This window comes from Phaseolus vulgaris, chromosome 5 (genome assembly GCF_000499845.2).
Source record: "Phaseolus vulgaris cultivar G19833 chromosome 5, P. vulgaris v2.0, whole genome shotgun sequence".
Lineage (NCBI taxonomy): Eukaryota > Viridiplantae > Streptophyta > Magnoliopsida > Fabales > Fabaceae > Phaseolus > Phaseolus vulgaris.
The window spans coordinates 29871506-29886921 of record NC_023755.2 but is presented as its reverse complement, the minus strand read 5'-3'; the positions used below and the strand labels follow the sequence as shown (position 1 = coordinate 29886921).

The 15416-nt window shown below is 46.0% G+C and overlaps 2 protein-coding genes across 2 annotated transcripts; one reads left to right on the top strand and one right to left on the bottom strand.

The window, feature by feature from the left end:
* Positions 1 to 2279: 2279 nt before the first annotated feature.
* LOC137834279 (uncharacterized) lies at positions 2280 to 2690 on the bottom strand. Its single transcript, XM_068642342.1, has one exon. It carries the CDS (start codon positions 2688 to 2690, stop codon positions 2280 to 2282), a length of 411 nt encoding a protein of 136 aa, XP_068498443.1.
* A 4880-nt stretch (positions 2691 to 7570) lies between these two features.
* LOC137834278 (filament-like plant protein 1) lies at positions 7571 to 8029 on the top strand. The gene has a single exon (XM_068642341.1). The coding sequence runs from the start codon at positions 7571 to 7573 to the stop codon at positions 8027 to 8029; it is 459 nt and encodes a 152-aa protein (XP_068498442.1).
* The last annotated feature ends 7387 nt before the right edge of the window (positions 8030 to 15416 follow it).

The window sequence follows — 15416 nt, the reverse complement described above, 5'->3', positions numbered from 1 at the left end:
CGCCCTTGATTTGTTGAAATGGAGAAAAGCCTACGAAAGGTATATTTCAGGTTGTTTTCACCTAACCATTTATCCTTCAAAAACCTGATTTTGGCTCCTGCTAAACCAACTTTCATTTCCTTCCATACCACACACTTTTCCTAAATCTTTCCACCACTAAGACTGATACTTGACCTGTTTATTATTTTGTTGTCCCGATTGTGGCTCATATTTAAACAATAATATTTCTCTCCACTTCCCTTTAACTTCAGCCCTTAGACACCACTTTCACTTGGTCAAAAGAGCCTTATTGAAACTACCTATATTTTCGATTCTCAGACCTTCTTCCTCCTTTGACTTACATAATTTGTCCCAGCCTATCCAAGAAATTGTTCTATAGACCTTCTCCCACTCCTACATAAGGAATTAAGAGCTGTGAAGAAGAAAAAATAGTGTAGTGAGATACCAGTAAAAATTGATTTTATAAGATAGATTTTATCTGCTAAAGTTAGATACATACCCTTCCATGCATTAAGTTACTCCTAATTTTATCTAAAATAGGTATCCATAATTGTTCTTCCTTGTGTTCCCACCAACTTGCAAGCCTAGGTACTTGGATGGTATGATCATTTGGCTACAATTTAGAGTTTTAACAAAACTATCCATCATTCTCTTCCACTCTTGTGACTGCTATCATTGACTTATGAAAGTTAACCCTTAGACTAGATGCTAGCTCAAAACGCGTAAAAACGAATTTAATGGTGAATACACTTTGATGGTTGACTTCACACATGAAAAGAGTATCATCGACAAATTGAAGTAAGGTGGCTTCAACCTCAAGTTTTAATTTTCACTCATTTTGTCTCACTAATCCCCGCCATCCCCTATGCTACTATAAAAAAATTAGAAAGGATTCAATGAGTCCCCTTATCTTAAACCCTTAATTGGTCTAAACTCTGTTTTTGGACTTTCATTAACTAACTAATACTGATTAAGAATCCTTTAATCCAACAAATTCACTTCTCATTAAAACATATGTATAGGTAATAAATTTAAAATGAAACATACTTTAATGTAGCTCAATGCTTCAAACTCCTAAACCTTAAATCCTAAAATAAATACTCATATAAAATAAAAAATATGCAATTAATTGGACAACTAAACTGTTAATATTTAAAGTCTCATTTGGGATCCACAAAGTGTATATATGCAGTCTAATTGTTCTGTTTATATGTGTTTGATCAATATCATAAAAGGGAAAATCCATAGTTTCAAGTAATCGCGATTAAATCAGCTGGGAAAAAAATTATATTGATCTTATAAAGTTGAATATTGTCTATATTCTCAAATTTAATAAATCCAATTTGATGTAATTCTTTAATATTTTTTCTATTCTTATTTTCTTTATTTTTATAAAGGTTTTTCTAAAATTAAAATACAAGGTATGTATTATGATTTTTTAAAGGTTCAATACAATACAAATATATCGTATAAATACACTATATTAATAACATTGGTTTCGGTTTGAATTTAAGACGAAGAATAGAAAAATTCGATGCAACTTTAAAAGTATTTTGAGCGATGCGGTACCAAATCTAAATTGACTTTTTGTGTACGTTTTTAAAGAGAGAACAAATTATTAGATGATCTTAATCTTATAACACATTTCCTCTATATGACCTAGTATTTTGGTAAACTAAAATAAAATTATATATTTTAAAAAAATCGTAGAAACATTAATAATTAGTGATTCCGAACTTCCTAATAGTATATTTTTAGGTCTTGCTAATAAAAAAAAAGTGTTTTTAGAAAGAGTTCTTAAAAGTTAAAAACAATTCACACAAAAAAGCTTGACTTATAAAACCTAGTTAATCCTTAAAAGTTTAAGAAAAAGATGAACTCTACATGAGATAGAGAAGAAACATAAACTAAGAAAGAAAATAATAGATAAAAGTAAAAGACACAAAAGAAAATGTGAAAATAATGAAAGAGCCAAAAGAAAGAGAATGGTAAATGTGATAAATGATGCAATGAAAAAAAAGTAGAAATAAGAGAATACCATTTAAGTGATTTAAAAAGAAAAAATTACAAGTATATATTCAAAAAGTTGATGAGTTCCTATGAATTATTTATGATGAAAAGCTTGAAAATATTGATGAAGAAAAACATTATAGATATGATGATGAGCTTGACACATAGGTGAACTAAATCCCATTACATGAAACATAGTATAGATTGAGAAAGGAAAGTATTATTTGTTATTGAATGATCCGATGCAAAGCAAGATGGATGGAAGGATGTCACTGGCCAGCAGCGAAAGCTTCAACAGGGAAAGTCTTGGTGATACCAGCCAGACTCTTGAACTGGATCTTCCCGGTTGGAGGATCATCCAATGAGATCTCACTCACAGGAGGCCACAGCATAAGCTCTTTGGCCTTCACACCCTTCAGCTTCTTTATCTTCTTCTTTGAAACGTACCCTGTTATCTCACTATCATAGCTCACCAACTTCTTTATCTTCTTGAACTCGTGCTCAACCTTCTTCTTCTGCACGATCCACATGTATCCCGTCCCCTTCACGTGCCCTACTTCGATCACATCTTGCAGAGGGAGAAGCCCCTCTGGAAGCTCGAACTCTTGCAGCAGTGAAAGGGCAAGTTTCAGACCCTCCTCGTGCCCCTTCTTTACAACCCCTCCTTCCTTTTCTGCCATTCTGAAACCCTTTTTCTTGCTTTGGTTTGGAACTGTGAGAGATAGAGAAATTGCTTTCGTTGCTTGGTTGGAGAGGCTTTTGAGTTGTGTGTGTATATATAGATTCTGACAACGTTTGTGCTTTGTGGAGATCGAAGTGGATTTCTTTGTATCTGCCGTCCGATGATGTTTTCTCTTGTCTCTTGCACTTGTTTTGTAGAGTGCTGTTGGAGTATAGGGTGTGGTGTGGTTTTCTAGAAATAGGGACCCGGGCAAGTGCATTTGCAAGACGACATGAAATCAGTCTGAACAACCAATGCAGACGAAGGAATGCTTGGCAGATATTTAGGAAGAAATTTGTCCCAGTTAGTTTAGATAATATCTGCATGAACATGTATTAAATTAATGATATTTGATTATATGTTATAGGATGATTGATTATAGACTATGTAGTTAGATTATATTTGCATTAACATGATTAGGGTTATCATATGTTGATAACCATCTTATTTTAGGAACTCATCTTATATAAAAATTATTAAATAAAATAAATTTTAAAAATAAAATAAATTTTAAAAATAAAATAAATTTTAAAAATAAAATAAATTTTAAAAATAAAAATAATTAGTTATTATATTAATTAAATTATATATTATTTTATAAACTTAAAAAATTATAAATATTTAAATTAATTTTTATTATTAATAATAATTTTTAAATTGATATTTAATTAACTATCAAGATTTTAACTATTATTTAGTTTATAAAGTTGATAAATATCATTAATTTAATACATTTTAAAATATCAACTCTCTTTATTAATATAATAATAATTATAAAATTATTATTATTATGTTGATAAAAATAATTGTTTTTTTTAAAGAGAATGTTAAAATATTTATTTTTCTTATGTCTGTTTTTTTTTACAGTATCATTTTCTGCACTAAGATTAGGATTGACAATTATAAATTAACAAAATTAAAAATGATAATTTTTATTTGGGTACTTTAAGAGAATGGACTTACTTTAAATAAAAATTTAAATTGAGGCAATTCTTCCTACATCATTTTATGAGAATGCACATTACAAAATTTTAAAATGTCATAATTGCCTTACATCGTTTTATTTGACATTAGGAAGCTCCAACAGTGTATGTGTTGGTGGTTTGCAGTGGTGGAGGTGACATTCCGGTGCAGTTAGGTGTGGTGGAGGTCGTGTGAGTGTGTAGAAGCTTGGATATGATGTTTGAGGTAAGTAGGTGTGCTTAAATAGAGTGTGGGAAGGAAATAGTAAAAGAATACTTTTTTTTTGGATATTATGGTCCAGATAGATATTACAAATGTAGATATTTGAAATTGATAACATAAATGTTATAATCCGGATGAGGTTATCTAGAAAATATTATACAGTATTACAAAATAGAATAGAGATGAACAAACAAGAACAGAGATGAACAAAAGAATAAATTGAAAATAAAGGATATGAGAATGAATATCTCTTCTTTCTTGTTATTCAAATCAAAACAAATGGTCTGAATATATACAAGTAGTACACTTGATCCTGCCTGTTGACCAAGACGTTGGAGCATTGCCTCGTCAAATCTGGATCGACTTCTGCGCCGTGTTAGCTTCGGTCCTTCGCTTTGATTCACCTCAAGAACCTGCAAAAGACAGAACGGCGCCGCTGTGGCCGATCACGCTCCGACGCCCAAGTCAGCGACTGAACCACCAAATACTAAGAGAAACTCAAGAACTCTAAGGAACCATGCAAAATTCTCTCTCAGCGTACTCAAGTTCTCGCAAGCGTAAAGAAGTAATCTAAACGTGCGTACCTCAGAAGTTCGTTAGAACCTCTTATATACCTGTGCACTTTCTCTCTCCTGACAGTTACACATCTGGACACGTGGCTCGCATCCAGCTGTACACGTGTCACCATCTGGAGCATCCTTTACTTGGGCGCCACTTCTTATTCTTCAGGCTTTTGGCTAAGTTACTTACGCGTGAAACAACTCAGCGCATAGCTGCCTTGGAGCGTGATCTCTTCTGCGTGGCGAGTTCGGGTGCCTTCGTACACACCTTCCCTGTGGTCTCGCCGGCCGCCTTCATGATCTACTTCACTTGCTTCACCGTGTATGTTCAGGTAAGCTGTTTCCCAACCTCAACCTCTGGCTAGCTAGGAAATGACTATCTGACGACTTCATCTTCGGCGATGTCCTTGTTTCGGCGATCTCTAACCACTAGGTCGTCTGGGTTCGCATCCGGCGACTTCATCTTTAACCCGGTGACCGCCGGTTTAGGTATGCTAGAGATCGGAGCACGCCAACTTAATGACTGGCGACCACACGAGCCCCCCGACTTCCTTCCCTTCTGCCAGCCATGGGCCCTGCTCAACACGCCTACATAATAGCTTGCTGCCACGTCATCACTTCCGACTACCAGGGCAGTACACAAGCCCCCCAGTCTTAAGCGAAGACTTGTCCAGCGAAAAGACTAGAGAAGTCACGTCACTACCGATCTACGTGGCGCTGGTGCAGAATTCCAAACGTTCGTACTTTCTGCTTTCCTGACGCTCCACCAAACACCTTTCCAATCGCTCGACACGTGGCTTCATCAACGGTCATCTTTAGCTGTCGTTTACGCTTCCAAAAATCGTTTGAAAAACCCTTAAACCCATTTCATTTTACTGTTTCATCATCTTCCTGCCTTCGAAACGCTCTGAGTTTTCTTCTGCAAACCCACGACGCTCTTCGACTCTCTCAATCCCCAACCCCCTTCAACGTTTATCTGATCATCGAAAGGTACCTCTTTTACTTCTTCTGTTGATATTTGCTGCATTTTAACCGATTCGCATCATCCATTAACTGTCTGGTGCATACGCTGTGGGTTGTTTCTTCTTCTTCTCCCTTTTCGTAACTTAGGGCTTCGTCTTCCATTTCTTTCATCACAACGAACTTTCGTTCATTCGTTTTTCATCCTTCGTTCACAATCAAGTCAACCTCTACGACCTTCGCTCATCTTTCTTTTCCTTTTTCCTTTGCAGTTCCCGCGATGGCTCGTACAAAGACCACCGCGAATCCTCCTCCTTCGTCGCGAAACCCTCCATCCCAAGCGCATAACCCACCGCGAGCACCTGGTGCTCCCTCTTCCCAGGCTGAGAGGCCTGCAACCTCTCGCCCCAACCTTGCTCAGGCAACTCCACCAGTCGCCGGAGGAGCCTCCATCCCCTCTCCAAACTACAAGAAACTATACCCATGGGCCACCTCAACTCTGCTGAAGGAGACTTCTTCAGTGAACTCTGCACTGGCGGTGCTACGGCTGAAGAAAGGGGACGAGCCCAACCTCTCGTTCCACAAGGAACATGATGATAAACTGATGGTGCTGTCTTGCCCTCCTGACGTGCCGATCTACGCGGATGACAAGGGGAACGACGGCGACCTGTTCTGCTTCGTGTATACTACCCTCTTCAAGAAGGTGAAACTCAGGTTTCCCCTCACCTGTTTTGAACGGGAACTCCTAACCGAGCTCGACATCGCCGCCGCCCAGCTTCATCCCAACAGCTGGGCCTTCGTGCGGGCGTTTCAAATTATGTGCGCGCACTTGGGACTACCGGCCTCGGTAGATGTATTTCTTTTCCTGTTCGAGGCCAAAAATCCTGGAGATCGCCTTTGGGTGAGCCTGAACGAAATTGCTAGGAGGTCGATCCTTTCGATCTTCCAGCAATCTTACAAAGATTGGAAGGGAAAATTCGTCCAAGTGCGCCAGAATGACCAAGACCCTTCGCTGCTCGACGGTTTTCCCTTGTACTGGGTAAACAAGGGAAATAAGGACTCCAAGGGAAGCTTCAGAAGGCCTAGAAGTCCTGACAACATGGGCGAGCTGGACAAGGATCTATGCCTCTTCTGGAAGAGCGTAGCAGCCGCTAATATTACCTTTCCCACCTCTGCAATAATCACCTTCAAGTTCCTCGAGAGCCAACTCGAAGCTCACATAGGTTAGCACTTACTTCGACCTTTAGGTTTTATTTTGTGCTGCATCTCTGTTACCTGTTATTGGGCGTCCTGCTGGTTGCACACTAGACCTGGTTTTTATTTCCTGTACCATTTACTTGTCTCGTTTGCACATGTACTTATATACTTTACCTTTGTCTTTGAGCTTACTTGTATACTTTTGCACTGTGTAGATCTCATGCTGGGCAAAGGCAAGCTAGCTGAATTGAGGGCGCTCGCCCGAACCCATAAATTGGCATCGGGTTCTCAAACCGTGCCAAACTCGGTGGTGGAGATCGCCGCTGCTCAGGGCAAGTCGCCCCCTCAAGGCCCAACTCCTCCAGAGGCACTGCCCGCTCCTCAACGAAAGAAACTCATCTTGAGGAAACCAAAGAGGAAAACTCCTCAAGTGGTCCAAGAAGATGAAGAAGAGGACGATGAGGCAACTGAGGATGGCCTCATCACCAAAAGGAGAAGGGTGACACCTTCTTCACCACCTGCTCCACCTTCCCTTCCAACACCAACACCGCCTTCTCCCCCAGCTCCAACACCGCCAGTCCAAGCAGTACCTTTGGCGGCTGCACTTCTTGCGGTTGAGGCTAACGAGCCCAACTTCATGGAGAACCCTCCGAGTGCCTCCACGCCTTTCGTATCCGCTGGAGAGGGTCCTCCTTCAACTGCCTCAATCGCCGAAGCTGCGCCAGGTGGGGATGAAGGCGCTCATAACTCGCCAATAATCGTCACCGAGTCCCCCACGTCACCACCACGCCAAGAAGCCCAAACTCAACAACCAATCCAAGAGGGCGGTGGTGAGAGCCAGCACCAGGCTCCTTCAGCGCCTCCACCAACAGCGGTTGCAAACCTTCCCCTTGCGGTCAAAGGAATCTGGGGGCCCTTCACAGCTAGGCTTAAAATGATGGCAGAGGACCTCCCCTCTATCATATCAAAGGCTGTGGAGAGCTCCAACAAGAAACTTCAGGACGATATCTCCACACTCGAAGAGGAGAATCGCCTGATAAGAATCGAGGCGGAGAAGTTATCTTGCAACCTTATGATGGCGGAAATCGAACACTCAAGGGTGGAGGACGCCATGAGCACCGAGCTGAGGGTGGCGCGTAAGGAGGCCACCGATCTGTGGCAGAAGTTACACCTCCTAGCTCAAGAGAAGATCGAGCTGGAGAGCAAGCTGGTTCCCTACCGTCTCAAGGTGGCTGACCTGGAGGCATCAATCAAAGCGGATGCAGCCAAGGTAGAGAACCTTGAGAAGAGGTCGGTCGATCGGGAGGTTCTCTTGGGAAAAGTTGAGAAGGAGAGGGATGACGTCGTGGCTGAGCTCGCCGAAGCCAGGGAGGAGAATGCAAAGATCGCTGCATAGCTGGCCCAGGCGCGGGAGGAAAACAAGAAGGTTGCTGAAGACCTCGCTCAGACTCGCAGGGAAACTGAGGAACTGAAGAAGCGAGCTGACGAGTTGAAGCAGCAAACCGAGGGGCTCAAGCAACAAAATGAAGATCTTGAGCTGAGCTCCGCCCAAGTCCTCGCCGCTGGGTTTGACGCCGCCCTGGAGCAATTTGCCTGCCAGTATCCCGATCTGGACCTCTCCATGGTGTCAATATGCAACGAAGTGGTGGATGGGAAGATCGTTCCTTCTGAAGATTAGCTGCTTCCCTCCATCACTTATCTGCCTATTTGCTTTGTACAAACTTTGTAATAACTCTCTTTCTTTGTATTTGAACTGATGCCACTTTTATCATAGATTTTCATGCTTCTTCATACGATTTCTCTTGTTTGCCCTGCTTTTCCTTGTAAAAAATCGCTTAAACGAAATTGACTTAGCAATTCTGCGAGCGCAACTGTTCACTTACTACTTTAAACTATCAACTTTCGAACGATAGCATTCTAATAACTTGTGAACTTAAGGCAATGAACTTCAGCGTGAAACTACTTACTAAACAGCAAGCTTCAATCCAACTGATAGTTTAAGACATAGTTCACCTGATCTGCTCCATCAACACGGGCCTTTTACTCTTGCCATCGCTTGAATTTCTTCTGATCGCCAAAGAGTCTTGGCGATACCGGCTTCCTCTTGCTTTCATAACTTGGCCATTGTTCCCTCATCTGACGGTAGAGGCGCCTTTCGGACCCTTCTCTACCTTCCCTGAGTTTCAGAACAGTAAGCCGGATAGCTAGGCGTTCTCTTCGAACCTACCTTAGCTATCCTTTAAACTTCTTCCACCCTTCACACTGTACCTGAACTCGTTCGAGACGAGAAGGATTTTATCTTGCCTGAACTCGCTCGACGGCGAGAAGGTCTTTTATCTCGTGCCTCTACATTGCCCCAGGGACTACATCTTCTCTCCCCAGGAGGCACTGAGGACTTTTTATTGGTGCCTCTACATTGCCCCAAGGGCTACATCTTCTCTCCCCTGGAGGCACTGAGGAATTTTCACTGGTGCCTCTACATTGCCCCAGGGGCTACATCTTCTCTCCCTGGGAGGCACTGAGGACTTTTTCTCTTTCTCGCCTGCACTCGCTCGATGACGAGGAGGTCTTTATCTCTTTCTCGCCTCAGGACGCGCGAGGGCGTTGAGGTCTTTAAAACGTTGCTGGTGCCTTTGATCGCCGAAAGACGATGAGGACTTTTAACTTTAACTGATGCCACCAATCACCGAAAAGCGATGGGGACTTTTAACTTTTAGAAAACATGCAACATAACTTCAACTTGCCTTAAATCACATACGAGTGACAAGGTCTTTTTTCAAAACTTTCGCACTAACGATAAGCATGCAATCTAAAACACTTTAAACTTTGAAAAACTCTTCTTTATTGGGTGGCCTCATTAAAAACCCTCCTTAGGGAAAAAAGAGTGCCCCCTTCAAACTGTTTCAACAGAAAGCTTGCCAACTCTTCGTGTTTGTTTTTACTTACAAAGCTTTTAACTGTAATATAACTTGAGGTGCGTGGCGTTCCAAGTGCGAGGAATCGCCTCTCCTTCCAACGTTTCTAAGCGGTAGGCGCCGTTCCCGAGCGCCTTGGTTATCCTGAACGGTCCCGTCCACTTAGGCGACAACTTGTTCTCCATCTCGTACTGGTGGGCCTTCCTCATCACCAGGTCGCCTTCTTTAAACTGCCTTGGCATCACCTTCGAGTTATACCTTCGTTCAATCCTTCTTTTCACTGCCTCGGCTTTTACTCTCGCCTCCTCCCTGACCTCATCCAGCAAATCCAGATTCAGCCTTCTTTCCTCATTCGAGTCTTCTGCTACAAAGTTCTGGAATCTCGGCGAGCTCTCCTGGATTTCTACTGGAATCATTGCGTCGCATCCATAGACCAAGCTAAATGGGGTCTCATGGGTTCCTGACTGCTCGGTGGTGTGGTACGCCCAAACTATACGGGGTACTTCCTCAGCCCACGATCCCTTGGCTTTCTCTAGCCTTCTCTTCAAGCCTCTTAGCAACACCCGATTGGCGGACTCTACTTGGCCATTTGTCTGAGGGTGCTCGACGGATGCAAATACTTGTTGAATTCTCACCCCTTCGCACAGCTTTTTCAACAGGTGACTTGCAAACTGAGTCCCGCTGTCTGACCCCAGGCGCTTAGGCACACCAAATCGGCACACGATGTTCTTCCACACGAAGCTCTCGATCTTGTGCGCGGTGATCTGGGCCACTGGTTCTGCTTCGATCCACTTGGTGAAATATTCAATTGCCACCACCAAGTACTTCATCTGCCTGATTGCCAATGGAAAAGGTCCCAGAATGTCGATCCCCCATGTATGAAACGGCCAAGGGCTGTAAATCGACTTCAACTCCTCGGGAGGCGCCTTGTGCCAATCGGCATGCTGCTGACATTGCTTGCAACACTGTGCGTACTTCTTGCAGTCCTCTCTCATTGTAGGCCAATAGTAACCTGCACGGAGGGTTCTTGCGGCCAGAGCTCGACCCCCGACATGGCTTCCACATATCCCTTCATGGAGCTCGGCCATGATTCTTGTACATTTCTCTCCGTGCACACATTCCAGGAGTGGGTGTGTGAACCCAAACCTATACAACTCGCCATCAATCATTGTGAACTTGCTAGAATTCTTCTTTATCTTCCTAGCCTCCGTCGGATCTAGCGGGAGAAGGCCATATGCCTGGCATCGCTGGTACTGCGTTATCCACGTGTCTGGCTCATGTGTAGCGCATACCTGCGTCATGTTCACCCTCTCTCCCTGACATGCTCTTATTCTCGGCGATCTCAAGGTCTCCTGAGTCAGAGACCTGTGACTCCTCGCCGTTTTCTCCGTCGACTTGCTTATTTGAAGAACCAGGTGATTTGCCACAAATGCTCTAGGCGTCTTTAGAGTTTCTTGGATCATCGTCCTCTGCCTACCCCCCTTGCCCGAACTGGCGAGCTTAGCTAGTAAGTCAGCTCGGGCATTCTGCTCTCTGGGCACATGCACCACTTCAAAGGAGACAAAGGAACTCTTCAACTCCTGCACATACTCCAGGTAAGCCGCTATTTATGGATCCTTGGCCTGGAACTCGCCTGTTACTTGTCCCGTGACCAGCAGTGAGTCACTCTTAGCCATCAGCACCCTAGCTCCCATCTCCTTGGCCAGCAAGATTCTGGCGATCAGCGCCTCATACTCTGCTTGATTGTTGCTCGCTTTGAAGGCAAACCTCAGGGATTGCTCAATCAGCACACCGTTGGGCCCTTCCAAGATGACTCCAGCACCGCTACCCTGCTGGTTTGATGATCCGTCCACCGAGAGCACCTAACGGAAATCATCCCCCTCAACTCGTGCTGCTTCTGAAGAGAGTTCGACCACGAAATCAGCGAAAATCTGCCCCTTGATCGGACCTCGGGGCTCATACTTGATATCGAACTCCGACAGCTCCACCGCCCACTTCACCATCCTCCCAGCTACATCGGGCTTCTTCAGAACCTTCTGGATGGGCAAGTCGGTCATCACCAGTATTGTAAAACTGTGAAAATAGTGGCGCAACCTCCTCGCCGAAAATACCACAGCTAGCGCGGCTTTCTCCAAGGCCTGATACCTCACCTCCGGGCCCTACAGCACTTTGCTGACGAAATAAATAGGCTTTTGAGCCTGGTCCTGGTCTTGGGCGAGCACCGCACTTACCGCCCTCTCAGTCACTGCAAAATACAACCTGAGAGGGGTTCCCACCAGCGGTTTGCACAAAACCGGCGGGCTCGCCAGGTACTCTTTGAGCTTGACGAAGGCCTTTTCACACTCCTTCGTCTAGGCAAACTTGTTGTTTCGCCTTAAACACTGAAAGTACGGATGACCCTTCTCCCCGCTAGCTGATACGAAACGAGACAGGGCGGCCATCCGACCTGTAAGTTGCTGCACTTCCTTCACGGTAGTCGGGCTCCTCATCGCCAAGATGGCAGCACACTTATCAGGATTGGCTTCTATTCCTCTTTCAGTTAAGAGAAATCCCAGGAACTTCCCTGCCTCTACGCCAAAAATGCACTTCTCAGGGTTCAGCTTTAATCTGAACTTGGCGATTGTGGTGAACAACTCCTCCAAGTCCGCGATGTGCTTGCTCTTCTCCAGTGAGGTCACGACCATGTCATCTACGTACGCTTGCACATTCCTCCCCAGCATCGGTGCAAGTACCCGATCCATCAACCTCTGGTACGTGGCCCCCGCGTTCTTCAGCCCAAAGGGCATCACCTTGTAGCAGTAGCACGATCTCTCGGTCATGAAGGCGGTCTTCTCTTCATCCATGGGATGCATCTTTATCTGGTTGTACCCCGAGAAGGCGTCCAGGAAACTCAGCAACTTACACCCTGCAGCACTGTCCACCAGGGCGTCTATGCTTGGCAGAGGATACGAATCCTTTGGGCAAGCCTTGTTCAGGTCAGTGAAATCGACGCACATGCGCCACTTCCCATTGCTTTTCTTCACCAGCACGACATTGGCCAGCCACTCAGGGTACTGGACTTCCCTGATATGGCCTGCAGCGAGGAGCTTCTGGGTTTCATCCCTGATCGCCTGCCTTCTCTCCTCGTTGAACTTCCTTCTTCTCTGTCGCACTGGTCTGACCTGATTGTCCATTGCTAGATGGTGGCATAAGAAGTCGGGGTCAATTCCTGGCATGTCTGAAGCAGACCATGCGAAAGCATCCAGATGCCGCTCTATCACCTTGGCAATCTGGTCTTGGAGCTCAGCCTCCAAGGATCTTCCCAACTTGAAGACCATCCCCCCGATCTCCCTTTCGAGCCATTCCTCGACGGGTTTGGGTCTAGCTTCCCTGGCGATCACCGCCTTGGCGATTCCCAGCTCCCTCGCTTCCTCTGGGCGGTTCCTCGCCTCTTCTTCCCGCTCGGCGTTCTCTCCCTCAGCCTCAACATCCATCATTGCGACGTCGCCCCCGGCGGCCACCTCCATCACCGCACCAACAACTCGCCACTCTACTGGCTTGGGCTTCACACCGGGAGGCGGCGTCGTTGTGATGTAACTCACTGACCTCTTGTTTTTCAGGCTATTCTCATAGCACTTCTTCGCTTCCTTCTGGTCATATTTGATGGTGATCACCACCCCTTCCATCGATGGCAACTTCACCTTCATGTGCCTGGTTGAAGGCACAACTCCTATTCTGTTGAGCGTTGGTCTGCCCAACAGAATGTTATATGCTGAGGGAGCATTCACGACGAGGTACTTGATTTTCTTCGTTCTCGAGCCCGCCTCATCCATGAATATAGTTCTTAACTCTATATACCCCCTGACCTCCACCTGATCGCCAGTGAAGCCATACAAGCACCCTCCATAGGGCCTCAGTTGGTCAAGGGGCAACTGCAACTGTGTGAAAGTCGGTCAGAACATCACATCTGCCGAGCTTCCTTGGTCCACCAGAACCCTGTGGACCTTCCTTCCCGCCGTAACAAGCGAGATGACAATTGGATCGTTGTCATGAGGCACAACGTCCCTGAGATCTTCCCTTGTGAACGTGATGTCCATATCTGGCGAGTGGTCCTCGAACATGTCCACTGACATCACCGACCTCGCATACTTCTTCCTCTGCGACGCGGTGCATCCACCACCCGAGAAACCTCCCGCGATGGTGTGGATTTCCCCGTGAGTGGGCATTTCGTGCTGCTGAGCCTCACCACCCGCCGGATGGGAGCTCGACGCGCCCCCCGTCCTTCTATCCAGCAGATAATCGTTGAGGAACCCGCTCTTGACCAGGTCGTCGAGCTGGTATCCTAACGCCAAACACGAGTCCACGGTGTGGCCAAAACCCTGGTGGAATTCGCACCAGGCGTCTGGCTTTGGTCCCAACACCTTGTCGCCCACCTTCTCGGGCGCCTTTAGCCTGACTGCTATGTTGGGGATGGCGATCAGGTCCGCCAGCCCCATGACAAACTTATGCTTTGGCGGGCGATTGTACTCCCTGGGGCGCCCTGGGCCCCTGCCTTTGTTTTTTCTTGGATCGTAAGGATGGCGGGTCCTTTGATCCCTCTTGGCCGCTGCTGCCTCCAGCACCCTCTGTGGCTGGATCCTGGTCTGGGCACGTGGCCTGGCGGGGGCCACGCTCCCTCTCTTCTCGGCGACCTCGCTCTCATCGGCGATGTGGGCCACCGCAAGTCGCCTAACCTCAACAAATGTGGCGGGGTGAGCCCTGATTAGCGCTTCGCAGAAATGTCCCGGCAGCACGCCCTTTTTGAAGGCGTAGACCAACATCTCTTCGTCCTTGGCTGGCGAGCGGACCATCTGCGCCCCAAAACGATTCAAGTAGTCCCTGAGGGACTCTCCCTGATACTGCCTTATGTCGAACAGGTCATAAGACACCCGAGGCGGCGCCTTGTTCACTATGTACTGCTCGACGAAAAGCTTCGAAAACTGCTGGAAATTGGTTATGTGGCCAGTAGGCAGGCTCACAAACCATTCCAACACTGTTCCCTGGAGCGTGCTCACAAACATCTTGCAATACACAGCATCCGAGCCTCCTGACAACATCATCTGCGTGTGGAACGTGGTGAGATGTGCCTCAGGATCCTCCACGCCGGTGAAAACAGCCTTCACGGGTACCACACTCGCAGGGATAGGCGTGTCTGTGATCGCCTGAGCAAAAGGCATGGGGAAAACGCGAGGTGGCGACGACGGCGCGACCTCTTCAACGACTGGGCGCCCTCTCTGCTCCTGAAGAGCATGGTGCAATTCCTCAGTCACTTTGCTGAGCTCTTCATTCCTGGCCTGAGCGGCGACCAGGTCCTCATGCATCCTGCCTGCTCTATGCGCGAGGCTTCCACATTCGCCTGCAGCGCACGCATAATCTCCACCATCTGAGCCATAGTCATGGCGCCTTCAGCAGCAACGGGCGCAACTGGACTTGAACGGTTGCTTCTCATGAAAACTTAACAGATCACAATGAGCGACGAACAACACCTCCTTCAGCAACGATCGATCCAGCAATCAATCGGTCAGAACTTCGCAAACTCCAAAGAACTCCAAGAACACAACCCCAACAACAAACCTTCACAGAAACTCGCAACTTCACCACAGACCTTCAGTTTTTCCACCAAAACCTCTGATTCAACGGTCGAAAAGTCCGAACGAACGTCGAAGCTTCGATTTCACCGATTGAAACTTGCATAAACAGCGGAAAACCTCACCTCACCGAACAAGAACTCAAACGAACGGTGGAAAACACGAATCTACCGAACAAAGCTTGAATGAGCGGCAAAAAATGGTTGCACCAGCACACAACCACACAGAAACTGCAGAAACTTCCAAGAACTCACGCTGTGGA

What these genes read in the sequence shown, in the direction of transcription:
- LOC137834279 (XM_068642342.1), bottom strand. Translation starts at nt 2,690, where the DNA reads ATGGCAGAAAAGGAAGGAGGGGTTGTAAAGAAGGGGCACGAGGAGGGT.
- LOC137834278 (XM_068642341.1), top strand. Translation starts at nt 7,571, where the DNA reads ATGGCAGAGGACCTCCCCTCTATCATATCAAAGGCTGTGGAGAGCTCC.